This window comes from Microtus oregoni, unplaced genomic scaffold (genome assembly GCF_018167655.1).
Source record: "Microtus oregoni isolate MIOR12 unplaced genomic scaffold, Mior012 000026F_ref0000081, whole genome shotgun sequence".
Lineage (NCBI taxonomy): Eukaryota > Metazoa > Chordata > Mammalia > Rodentia > Cricetidae > Microtus > Microtus oregoni.
In genome coordinates, this window is record NW_024543085.1 from 20372973 (window position 1) to 20385171 (window position 12199).

Genomic DNA, 12199 nt, shown 5'->3' on the forward strand with positions numbered 1-12199 from the left:
GTGTAATGCCTGATATTGGAAAACTTGCCAAAGTGATTGTATTATTTCACATCTGCTTTTCACCATGAACCACACATCTTACTTTTTATCTTATTGTGGACATACAGGGTTTGTAGTTTGTCAACACTGTCCCTGAGTAGAAACCTGACCATGACACTTGATTTTACATCTCAGTTCATTTATAGAAATCATTATGACTTTAAAATAAATGTGCTTCGAAAATACAAAGAAAAAACATTAACAGCATCCATCCTTTTCAAGTTATCACTAACAGAAAATCAAATCTCTCCACAGGCCTTCTGGGGTACACTAAAGAAGAAGTGGTGTAAGTTCCTATCTTATCATGAAACTGTTATCTCAAGGAAAATTAAGGCTCCACATTGTTCAGCCAGTACATCTTCCATCAGGGCTGCTCATATTTTTTATCCTGAAGTCTATCTCATCTCTAAAACCTGCCCGACTTCCAATTTACCAAAGGAAGCCTTTTATAGCTGCTTGGAATGCGCCAACAGATCTGTGTTTGATAAAATATAATTTCACACTGAATTTGAAAATGTTTCAGATGATTGGAAGCCCTCGGCTCAAAGATGGGGATCAAAATGTTACTATATTTTATGCCAACAAGTTGGGATATTACCCATGGTATACATCAAGAGGGGTCCCCATCAATGGGGGTCTTCCACAAAATACAAGCTTACAATTACATCTGAAAAAGGCTGCCCAGGATATTAACTATTACATCCCTGGTGAAAACTTCAGTGGACTTGCTGTTATAGACTGGGAATATTGGCGCCCACAGTGGGTCCGGAACTGGGATGCAAAGGATATCTACAGACAAAAGTCAAGAATACTTATTTCTGATATGAAAAAGAACATATCAGCTGCTGATATTGAAAATCTAGCCAAAGCAACCTTTGAGAAAAGTGCAAAAGCTTTCATGGAGGAAACTATCAAATTGGGAATCAGGAGTCGACCCAAAGGCCTTTGGGGTTATTATTTATATCCTGATTGCCACAATTATAATTTTTATGATGCAAACTATACTGGATCATGCCCAGAAGAGGAAGTTCTACGGAATGATGAACTATCTTGGCTCTGGAACAGCAGTACTTCTCTGTATCCTGCTATTAGTATCAAGAAATCCTTGAAAGACAGTGAACGTACTTTGCACTTCTCTCAATTTCGGGTATATGAATCAATGAGGATCTCTACCATGACATCACATGATTATGCTCTGCCTGTATTCACCTACACACGACTGGCCTACAGAGATGAACCTCTGCTCTTTCTTTCTAGGGTAAGACTTTCCTTGCCTCATGGTGGAGGATTTCAGCTGCATCTCTAAAAGATAAATTTTCTTATTAATTATGCCTAGCATCTTATTCTTTCTAGAGTGCTGGTCTGCTTAGACTCTTTCTTTATGCAACTAAATTTTGTTATCTTGTTTGTTAACACTGTTTTTAAAGGACACACTAAGGTGTGAAAGAGCTAACATATGAGGCTAGTAGCTACTGAATTCCCTGTGACTGGCTATTGTGGAATATTATTGAAACAGAATGTGCTTAGCAAGCTAAGAAATTAGAGTGCATTTTGAACATAGAATGAAAGACATCCCTGCTTCTGGCTCATCATTTTAAATACAAAGAGAGGAGAATTTGTTTTCTTTTAAATATGTAATACCAGCTTTTACTAAGTAAGCTATATTTATACCTGTAATGGTTTAAAATTATAGTTAATTTAAAAGCAATTTTAAAGTATGAAAAAATCATAAATTGGCCGAGCCATCTTAGACCTAGTTACCTCTCTGAAAACTGTTCATGGAAAACTGGTAGAGTGGTGTGAGCTTGTATATTCAATGGTAACCATGAGTAGCTTCACAACCTGGGTTAATGATCTGAGAGAACTGTCTTTGTACCTGATTATTTTCACCCAAGATATATATGTTGCCAGAGATCTCATCTGTTCCAGGATGAGTAACCTTTAAACTTGGCCAGCTTTCAGTCTGATTTTCTCTTCCTTTGTTGCTCCAGCCTCTTAAACAGAAACTTCCAAGACAAAGAGTGGATTGGGTACTAATGTATATATATTTTTTGTGTACCAAGAAAACTTGCAACCTGTTTCAGCCATTGTTTCATAAAATGCAATAGTATTTTAGTGTTTTACTTGCCGCCAAGGGTTTCAACAGAGGTGCTTCTTCTCATTCTTCAATTATAAATATCAGTGGACCAGATGGCTAAAAGGCAAGAGATTCTCTGAGTGCTTGACATCCTCAAGTGAATGTGTCGAAAGCACTCCAGTCTGGGCTTTACCATGCGTGCCCATTTGAAAGAGAAGAAGGAGCACAGCGGTGGGAGGTGTGGAAATTCTGTGGCTTTATCAATATCCAGAAGGTGAAAGCCTTCACAATGGGCTGAGACTCATCCTACCCATAAAAGTCATCTGTGAATACTGAATTGAGAATGGCAAGAGATCTTTGCTGGGAGGTTTGAAAAAGCTATCTAAAATTTTACAGGATAATACTGACTCTGGCAACGGAAAGTAAAACAGCATATATGTGTATATATGGTATATATATATATATATATATATATATGTATATATACACACACACGGTATATACACACATCTATCAGAAAGACTGTTTTAACTTTCTCTCTTTGTATATATATTTGTATATTTAGCTTCCTAATGTTCCTTTCTTCAGTGATGATTAATTTATTTTTGAAAATAAAAACCTAAAATTTAGAGGAACAATGCTCATCTAGAAAAGCAAACAGTGTGTTGGTTCATTCTGTGCACTGCACATGGCTTGGGTCACCTTTGTTTTTATAACAATAGTTCAGAAGTGCTACTCTTTCCTCTCAGGAAAGTAGCACCAGCACTTGGGACTCTTCTCATTCTGGGAGGGAAGCTTTGTGACTGAAAACATCAGCATACACACCACTGCACTCAATCTACCACAAAAATCTACTCACAATTTAAAAAATGTGATGTTCGTCTACTTCAAATTCTGAATGAATATGAGGGTCTTCCATTTCTTTCTCAAATATGTCTACAGTTTAGAATGCATGCATGTATACAGTTGGAGATGGTAGCAAACCTCTTACCCTTCCCAGAACCCAGTGTCTCAGTTCTTAACACAGAAACAGGGGATGAAGACACTACTGCTACCCCACTGATCTAACAAAAAGTATGATAAAAACCAAATGAGAAAAGGTGTGTGAAAATTTGAATCCCTTTAGAAATACATGTGGAGTAGCTGTCATGTTTCAAAGCCTTGAAGCGCTTAGCCATGGACTCCCTAAGAATCCCAGGCAGCAGCCATAGCTTGGGGGAAATAATACAGAGGCAGTACCATCTCATTCCACCAGGAAGATGGCTAGTACCACCAACATGTAAATTCAATCTAGACATAATGTGATGTTATGCTTTATAAAAACAATGAAAAGTGTTTCTGTGGGTGAAGATTTAAATGTTTCTCTGTGAGTAATTAGTTTCTCTGGCAACATACAAGGTAAGTTCTTTAGTGACTGTTTTTCCATTATGTCTCCCACTAGTAGATTATTTTCTAACATAAATTCTGGTAAGCACCAGGGACCCAAAACCAACTATGGAGGAAGACTCTTTTAGGTATCCTTTCCTCTACTTCCCCCCTTACATACATAAAATGTAATCTGATTATATCCACCTTCCACGTTGTCCCTCAACTCTCCCTGATGGTCTCTTCCATACTTATCCCTTCCATTTCAAGTCCCGCCCCCCCCTTTTTAAGACAAGTTAGTGGTACCTGGTTTTACATGGCTATCTCCTGAAGCATGAGCAACTTACTAGTGGTCACACTCTCCAAGAAAAAAAGATGTTCTTCGTATCTAAAAACCACTAACTGTCAACAGCTCCTAAGCTAGGAGTGGAACCACATGAGCTCCCTGGCCCCAATCAGCCTGGAATTTTAACTAGTTTGATCTTATGCAGGAAACCATAGCTGTTGTGAGTTCACACATTCAATAAATACACCATGTAGAGGAGGCAGCATTTCCACCCATTCCTTCTCACCTATCAGCTCTTGCATTCTTTCTGTCCCCAGTATCTTGATGCTACCTGAATGTTCGAATGATAGAGGGTGTGGAGATCTGACATAATGTCCCAATTAGAGCTGAGCACTCGTAGACTCTTATTCTCAGCACTTTAAACAGTTATGAGTTTGTCTAATCCACTGTTCACTGCAAAAACAAACTACTATGACCAAAGTTATGAGTAGCACATATTTGTGGATATAATAAATACAAGTGAAAAAAATAAAAGTTTGACAATATGATCACTTAGCAAATTGCAGTGGTTGTTTCTCTCGAGGACCTTTAACCTTCTCCGTCACAGATCTTTGATTAGGTTTACATTACTATACCTGATTTCCCTCTTGTTGAGTAGGCTACAAATCCAAGCACACACACACACAAAAAATGTCACAACCTTCTAACAGTTGTGACATTATTGTACCATTGGGCACATCTTGCCAGGGTAGTCAGTATTGTAGCAATGTCACTCAGTACTGAGATGGGTAAGACCATTGATATTTTTTTCTTCTCCAGTAGCCTGCATGCCATCTTGTCACTAAGAAAGTTAGCTAGCATGGATGGAGGAAGTTTTCTGATTAATTCCAGATTGGTTTTTTTTCTTTGTCCAGCAAACAAAGTACTCATTAACTTCTGAAACACTGATTTGAATTTGAGAATCATGGGCAAAAGCAGAGGCTTTGCTACAGCCGCTTTGTTCCTTTGCTTCTATGTTCATGTGACGCCATGCTTGAGGCTTCAACTCTTAGCTGGTCCCTGTACACTCCCAGAGGTGTCCTCTCAATGGCTTCCTTAGTGCCTTAATTTTTCTGGTCCTCAGATCACATCTGGTCTGTGATTCAATTACCACCTTGAACTCTGCCAGATGACAGTGAACTAAAAAGACGCTAACATTTTTTTTTTTAAAAACAATATTGCCCCTTTGTTTTTTGTCAAGGTGCTCTTGAAGACTAGTTATGTCTTTTATCTATCCCAATAAATGCCCTTTCATAATGATACTAAAGGAATGACATACTTAAAATAAACTAATATAACCTTAGATGGTATGGCTGTCATGACATAAATCTGTAGCTTCCATATTTAGTGAATATAAATCAATGACATAAACACAAGATATAAATGCTGTGTCCCATTCCTCCTTTGATAACACCACTTTAATCCTAAGCAGGCTCTTGGAGACTTCCTTATGACCACACACTGTGATTGTCTTCTTGCTGGTCTCAAGGTTCTTTCAAAGTCAGTGGTCTGAGTTTTTCTTCCTTATGCGTTTGAGTCAACAGTTGTATATCCTGCAGTCTGAAATCTGAGCACTGCATAGATAATTCTGCTTCTAATCACCAGCCTGTTGACAATTTTCAAAATCCTCTTAAGTACATCATCTCCTTTGGGCCCCAAAGAACCCCCTGCCACTCTTTTTGTTTTGTGGGCTGTCTGATATTATGGTCTTGGAGAACAGAAATGGATATGAACCAGAGAGGTAAGTCAATTCAAACCTAAGTCTCTCTGTACATTTAAAATGTCTCCAGAAAAATGTTCTTAAAAGTCTGTTTTAAGATAGACATTGTAAAATTGTTAATTTGAATGATGGACTATAGACGTGTCAGGAGAAGATAAATTCCTCAGGTATTGATATGATAAAGTAGGCAAAATAAAGATAGTTTGATTTTTTTTTTTTTACTTGTTTTTTCCTCCAACCCACCATTTTCTATTACTTAACTTACGGGAATTTATCTTTGGAGTAAAAGGTAAGTGTTTAGCAACTTTCATTAGAGGGAGAATGTATTATAATTTAATAAGCTAGGAAACCAGCAGTATGTGCCTAAGTCTTATTTCCCCCTATGTTCCCTTGGTCCACAGTCATCTCTGGCACTAAGGTAATCTTTGAATGATAAAACGTCAGTTTTTACTTCTGAAACCCCCATTTCATTTATTTTAGCCATATTGGGAGAAATCCTTGTGGATTTGTCACTGCTTAGATGAATCATACATAGATAAAACCCATTATATCCAGTACTTAGAAATTAAATATAGAGCGTTTCAGGGGCCAAATATAAAGAATGGACAAAGTCAGAGCCTGGAGATACTAAGCGCTGTACCCTTGCCTGGTTCTGAGTTCAAAAGGACACAAGGTTGTAGTAGGAGCTGCAGGCTGTGTTCCGCCGCCTGGCTCCTGGCCACCGGCTAGCTTTATACCCGAAATAACAACACACAAACTGTATTCATATAAACACTGCTTGGCCCATTTCTATTAGTGTTTGTAGCACCACGAGGTGCGCTTACCAGGAAGAATCTAGCCTACATCCATCCTGGGTTGGAGCTTCATTGCGTCTGCCTCAGAGAGGAGAGCTATGGAATCTGAGCTCACTTCCTCTTCCTCCCAGCATTCTGTTCTGCCTACTCCACCCACCTAAGGGATGGCCTATCAAATGGGCCAAGGCAGTTTGTTTATTAACCAATGACCTCCCTCCATCACAAGGTCACCTGAGGGACTGTACTTGTGAAGCTCCGCAGAGGTCAGAGGTCAGAGGTCAGTAGTAGATTAGAGCTAAAAGGCTTGCCTCAGAAGAAGGAAATTCTTTGGGTTCTGTTTATGTATTTATACATATGGTTAGCTTCTGAGCAAATATCACCAGTCAATTTCAAATAAACAAACTTTTGGTGGCTATTTATATACTAATTGTTTAAAAAGTAATATCCTGCCTATTAAGATGTAGTATTTTTTAAATACACACTTTGTTTATCCTTCTCTAATACATTACATCCCTATATCAATTTTGCCTCTCTCCTCTTCTCCCAGTTCCTTCCTTCAACCTCCCATCTCTCCTAGAGCCACTCCTCCTCCTTTCCCTTCAGAAAAGAGCAGACCTCCCAGGGAAATCAACCAATAAGACTAGGTACCTTCCCTCATACTAAGGCTGGATGAAGCAACCCAGTAGGAGAAAAGGATCCCAAAAGGAGGCAAAAGAATCAGAGACAGGCCCTCTCCCACTTTTTTTTTTTGTTTTACAAGAAGACCAAGCTACACAATCATAACATATATGGAGAGGGTCTAGGTCAGACCCGTGCATGCTCCCTGGTTGTTGATTCAGTCCCTGTGAGCTCTCATGAGTGTTGTGTAGTTGATTCTGTAGATTTTCTTGGGTAGTATGTGCTTTTAATCTTAGAATTTAGAGGCAAAGGCGGGAGGATCTCTATGAGTTTGAGTTTAGCCTGATCTATATGGTAGTTCTGGAGCAGTGCAGGTTACTCAGTGAGACTCTGCCTAAACACACACACACACACACACACACACACACGCACACACACAAGCGCACACACACATGCATGTACACATGCAAGTACACTGTTGTATATGATCAGAGAATGTGGTTCTGAGCATCAGTCCATTTCACATGTATGTCACTCAGGGATGATATCTAGGATGTATTTGGGCTCAGCCTGAAATCTTAATTCCTGGTGAGTGGATACATATGTCTTCCAATGACTAATTAACTTTGTTCTCTCCCATCTAGCAAGATCTAATAAGTACCATAGGAGAAAGCGCCGCGCTAGGAGCTGCAGGCTTTGTCATTTGGGGAGACATGAATTTAACTGCATCTATGGTAAGTCAGTACCTCCAGGGTATACTGTTCCGCTTTCCTGTAGAGATCACCCCAATCAAAACTCTCAGGATTCCCACAGCAAGCCAGATTTAGGGTAAAAGCTGAAAATCAGCACTTAGTACTTAGATAAAAATAATAAAAAGACAGTAATCATAACACTGATATTTGTTTGATGTTTATCATGTATTAAGACAGGTTTTCTGTGTGTTTTGGATCTGCTGACTTACTGGCCATGTCGGCTAATGACTATTCTCTTCGACTATAGACAAGGAGATAAGGTGGGGGGGGGGCGGGAATCAAGGAAGGCATTAGGTGTTCAGGCTACTTTGTAGTAGAACTGTTATTAATGACCACAGATCTCTGAGACTGGATCCCTTGCCTTGACCTACTACATGAAATAGTGCATCTTACCTGGGAGAGCTAGAAAAAAAGATGCTAACTTTTAAACCTTCCTATTGAAAGTATTTTCCCTTGTAGAGTAGCCAGCTGGAAATTGATAGCCTTTAAAACAAGATTAAGATATATTTTTAAGTTTTTTTCCCAGCTGAAACAGCATTTATTTGAAGAACTCTTCAGACTCCCCTCAAGCCACATTAATTGCAGTCTCTTATTTATCTGCAGTTGTTCTTCATTTCACTTGTCTGAAGCATTACTATAATACGTTTAACCCAGACTTGTCAAGATTGTATCCTTTAAATCTGGGTTACATTGAAAAAAATAAGTCTATGTTAATTTTATTTTTAGAACTTTACTGGCTCAATTTGTTACTACTGAGACAATGTTCATGAAAGTATTTGTAACCATGCTCACTGTATTAGTCAGGATTCTCTAGACTCTCTAGAGTCTAGAGGGAGAGAACCTGTAGAATGAATATATATCCAATAGTCCGAATCTATTTATATTTACATACATAAAGGGGATTTATTAGAATGGCTTGTAGGCTGTGCTCTAGCTAGTCCACCAATGACTGTCTACCAACAGAAAGTTCAAGGAAACCCTGACAACTCTTAGGACTGAAGAGGGAGGGGGAGAGGGAGTGGAGGGAGTGGGAGGGAAGTGGGAGGAGGGGAGGAGGTGGAAAGTTTTAATAAATAAATAAATTAATTAAAAAAAGAATTCAGGAGTTATTCAGTCCATGTAGCTGGATGTCTCAGCTTGTCTTCAGTATATGCCTGAATCCTGAAGGAGTAGGCTCTAATTCGTGTGAAGGGGTGGGCTTTCCAGAGCAAACAGGCAAAGCTTGGTTTCATTTTCCATGTCCTTTCTCTAGGCTGCCCGAAAGGTGTGGTCCCGATTAAAGGTGGATCTTCCCACCTCAAAGATCCAGATTAGAAGTGGTTCTTCCCACTTCAAAAGATTTAATTAAGAAAACAAAATCCCCCACAGTTGTGTGCCCAGTCATTTGAGTTTTGGCTAATTGCTGACACACAGAAGAGTTTCACAAGAGCCCGGGAAGGAGTATCAGAGAGGTTTATTTATTTAGGGATAAACTCACAGAAAGAGTAGCGATCCACAGTCCTCTGTGTGTGCTGGGAACTGGAACTGAATCCAGCAGCCAAGAGGCCCGTGCATGCTTTTCACCTGCATTTATAACGCATGAGACCACGTCCAAAGTGAGCCGGTATCTTAAAGGCTATTGGCTGAAGGAGTTCCCACAGCAGTTAATTCCAGATGTAGCCAAGTTGATATTGAAGAATAGCTATCACACACATCTATGAGCATATTCAGAGAGCCACAGGTTTAGCTGCTGACTCACGAGGAAGTGTTTCATCAGGAAATAGTATACACAACCTCGGTGACTTCTATTTGGAACACGTACTAGAAAACACACACAAATGACCCAGTGTTCCCAGCTTTCCTGTACCTGGTTGAGTGTAGGAGTAGAACCTGCAACAGGTTATGTTTAAGTATAAGTAACCAAGAAGTCCAGAATGCTCTAGGGTCAACAGTAAGTCTGAACTTGATGACTCGGATTTTCTTCTTCTTTTTTTTTCCCCACTGCTTTTTTTTTATTTTTCCATTCAAAAATTTCCATTTCTTCCCCTCCTCCCATACCCTTCCCGCTCCCCCACTCACCCACCTCCCTCCCCATCCAGTCTAAAGAGATGGCAGGGTACCCTGCCCTGTGGGAAGCCCGAGGCCCTCCCCACACCATCCAGGCCTAGGAAGGTGTGCATCCAAATAGACTAGGGTCCCAAAAAAGCCAGTACATGCAGTAGAAACAAGTCCCGGTGCCTTTATCAATGGCTTCTCAGTCAGCCCCCATTGTCAGCCACATTCAGAGAGTCCGGTTTGATCACATGATCGTTCAGTCCCAGACCAGCTGGATTTGGTGAGCTCCCATTAGATCAGGCACACTGTCTCAGTGGGTGGACCAACCCCTCGCGGTTGACTTCCTTGCTCATCTTCTCCCTCCTTCTGCTCTTCAACTGGACCTTGGGAGCTCAGTCCAGTGTTCTGATGTGGGTCTCTGTCTCTATCTCTATCTATCGCTGGACGAAGGTTCTATGGTGGTATTTGAGATATTCATCAGTGTGACTATGGGACAAGGCCAGTTCAGACACCCTCTCCTCTGCTGTCCAAGGACCTAGCAGGGGAACTCAACCAGAAAGAACAACTCAGCCCTGAAAGGCAGCCCGGCAGCAGCTCTGGTGTGGATTCTGCTTTGTTTGTGTTTCTTTCTTTCTCACACTGCTCATTCATTGCCTTGCGAGCTAGAAGGAAAAGGAAAAGATGCATGAATTGAAGAAAAGCAAGAACCTCCATGTTGACTCCGGCTGGTTTGCTGACTCAGTTACCCTGCCTTACTGTTACATCTCCTGCCTCTAGGGCCTTTCTCACTTCTGAGATGAGACCTTTGGGCTATAGTAGAGTCCAAGAGTTTACCCACTAGGACAAAGCCATCTAGTTTTATTATTATTATTATTTATTTATTTTATTTTTCTAGACAGGGTTTCTCCGTAGCTTTTTTGTTCCTGTCCTGGAACTAGCTTTTGTAGACCAGGCTGGACTCGAACTCACAGAGATCCACCTGCCTCTGAGTCCCGAGTGCTGGGATTAAAGGCGTGCGCCACCACCGCCTGGCAGCCATCTAGTTTTAGCCCAGTCTAAAGAGCTGCCTTCTGGGTCGAAAATATCTGATCGAATTGTTTTCATGCTTTCTCAGGAGAACTGTACGAAGGTCAACCGCTTTGTGAATTCGGATTTTGGGAAATACATAATCAATGTGACCAGAGCAGCTGAGGTATGCAGTCATCACCTTTGCAAGAATAATGGGAGGTGCATACGGAAGACATGGAAAGCACCTCATTACCTCCACTTGAACCCTGACAGTTATCGCATAGAAGCCTCTGAGGACGGAGAGTTCATAGTGAAGGGAAGAGCATCAGAGGCGGACCTAGCTGGGATGGCAGAGAACTTCCTGTGCCACTGTTATCAGGGATATGAAGGGGCTGATTGTAGAGAAACGAAAGAACCTGATAGCGGCTCTGGGGTCTCCCCTTTCTCTATCTCAGTAATAACACTGTGTCTGCTAGTTCTAGCAGGTTATCAAAGCATTCGGCTTTGACATAATTGAGTTCAAATGAAATTGTGTCCTCAAGTAGAGTGTTAGGGAACAGATGAATTCCACAGTTGTTCTCTTAAGGGTTCCTCTGAGAGGTGTTGTAAGTCAACATATGTGTCGCAGCATAAATAGCCACATATTACTTTATTTGCTACACCTCGGTTAAAAACCAGATCTAAGAGATCAAAGTCATGCACATTTTTTTCTAACTTGAAGATTTAAATTGTATTTCAATCAGATTTCATTCTTCTTCTAAATGTACATACAGGATGATACACATGAATATTAAGCTTATTGATTTCAAGGAAATTTTCTAGATAGCAATTTATTTCAGGATCGACTACTAAGTAGTCAACGTGATTCAACAGATGGGGTCACCTCCATCATGACCTGGTTAAGTAGGTCATCAGAGAAGACTAAATTCAGGGTTTCTGTGCCAGCCAGCTTCTCCTGTACCTGCTTCCCTGCTGAACTCATGGAAGACCTGAGGTGTGTTTCAACTGTTCCCAATTCACAACAGAGGCCTCTCTCAACTATCATCTTCCTTCACAGTCTGTATATTGCAGAAAGGTTGTCCAGGCTGAGAGTGTGCTGGATCTAAAAGCTCAAGCCATGTTGATAAAATGCAGCTGGTGACTTTTGAAAGTGAAATTGTTCTGGTGGTAGAGATTTAATAAACGACACTTGAAACGTGCTGTTGGAGAGAACGTCTATAAGAAAAACTAGCTACTTTTGTCTCCCCTTGCTCCCCATATGAATTTGGAGTAGTAGATTTGGATTTAGAATCACTTTAAACCTGATTTGAATTATGTTTTTACTATTTCTGTGGTGGTATAAATCTTAGCAAGTTTTTTTTTGTATTCCCCTTTATCATCTGAAATTTGATAATATAATTTTCACCTTAGCAAATTATTCTTGTGATTAAATACAACAGCCTACTTTGCATTCTTAGATTTTTGGTA

At 40.3% G+C, this 12199-nt stretch overlaps 1 protein-coding gene across 1 annotated transcript; it reads left to right on the forward strand.

The window, feature by feature from the left end:
* Positions 1–343: 343 nt before the first annotated feature.
* On the forward strand, positions 344–11240 carry Hyal4 (hyaluronidase 4). The gene is made up of 3 exons (XM_041675338.1): positions 344–1297; positions 7583–7672; positions 10839–11240. Exons 1-3 carry the CDS (start codon positions 344–346, stop codon positions 11238–11240), a joined length of 1446 nt encoding a protein of 481 aa, XP_041531272.1.
* Positions 11241–12199: the final 959 nt, after the last annotated feature.

Excerpts from the sequence above, each read along its gene's own strand:
- Hyal4 (XM_041675338.1), top strand. The coding sequence starts at position 344 with ATGAAACTGTTATCTCAAGGAAAATTAAGGCTCCACATTGTTCAGCCA. Across the intron at positions 1,298-7,582 it reads CTCTGCTCTTTCTTTCTAGG|CAAGATCTAATAAGTACCAT; the intron begins GTAAGACTTTCC and ends TCTCCCATCTAG. Across the intron at positions 7,673-10,838 it reads TGAATTTAACTGCATCTATG|GAGAACTGTACGAAGGTCAA; the intron begins GTAAGTCAGTAC and ends ATGCTTTCTCAG.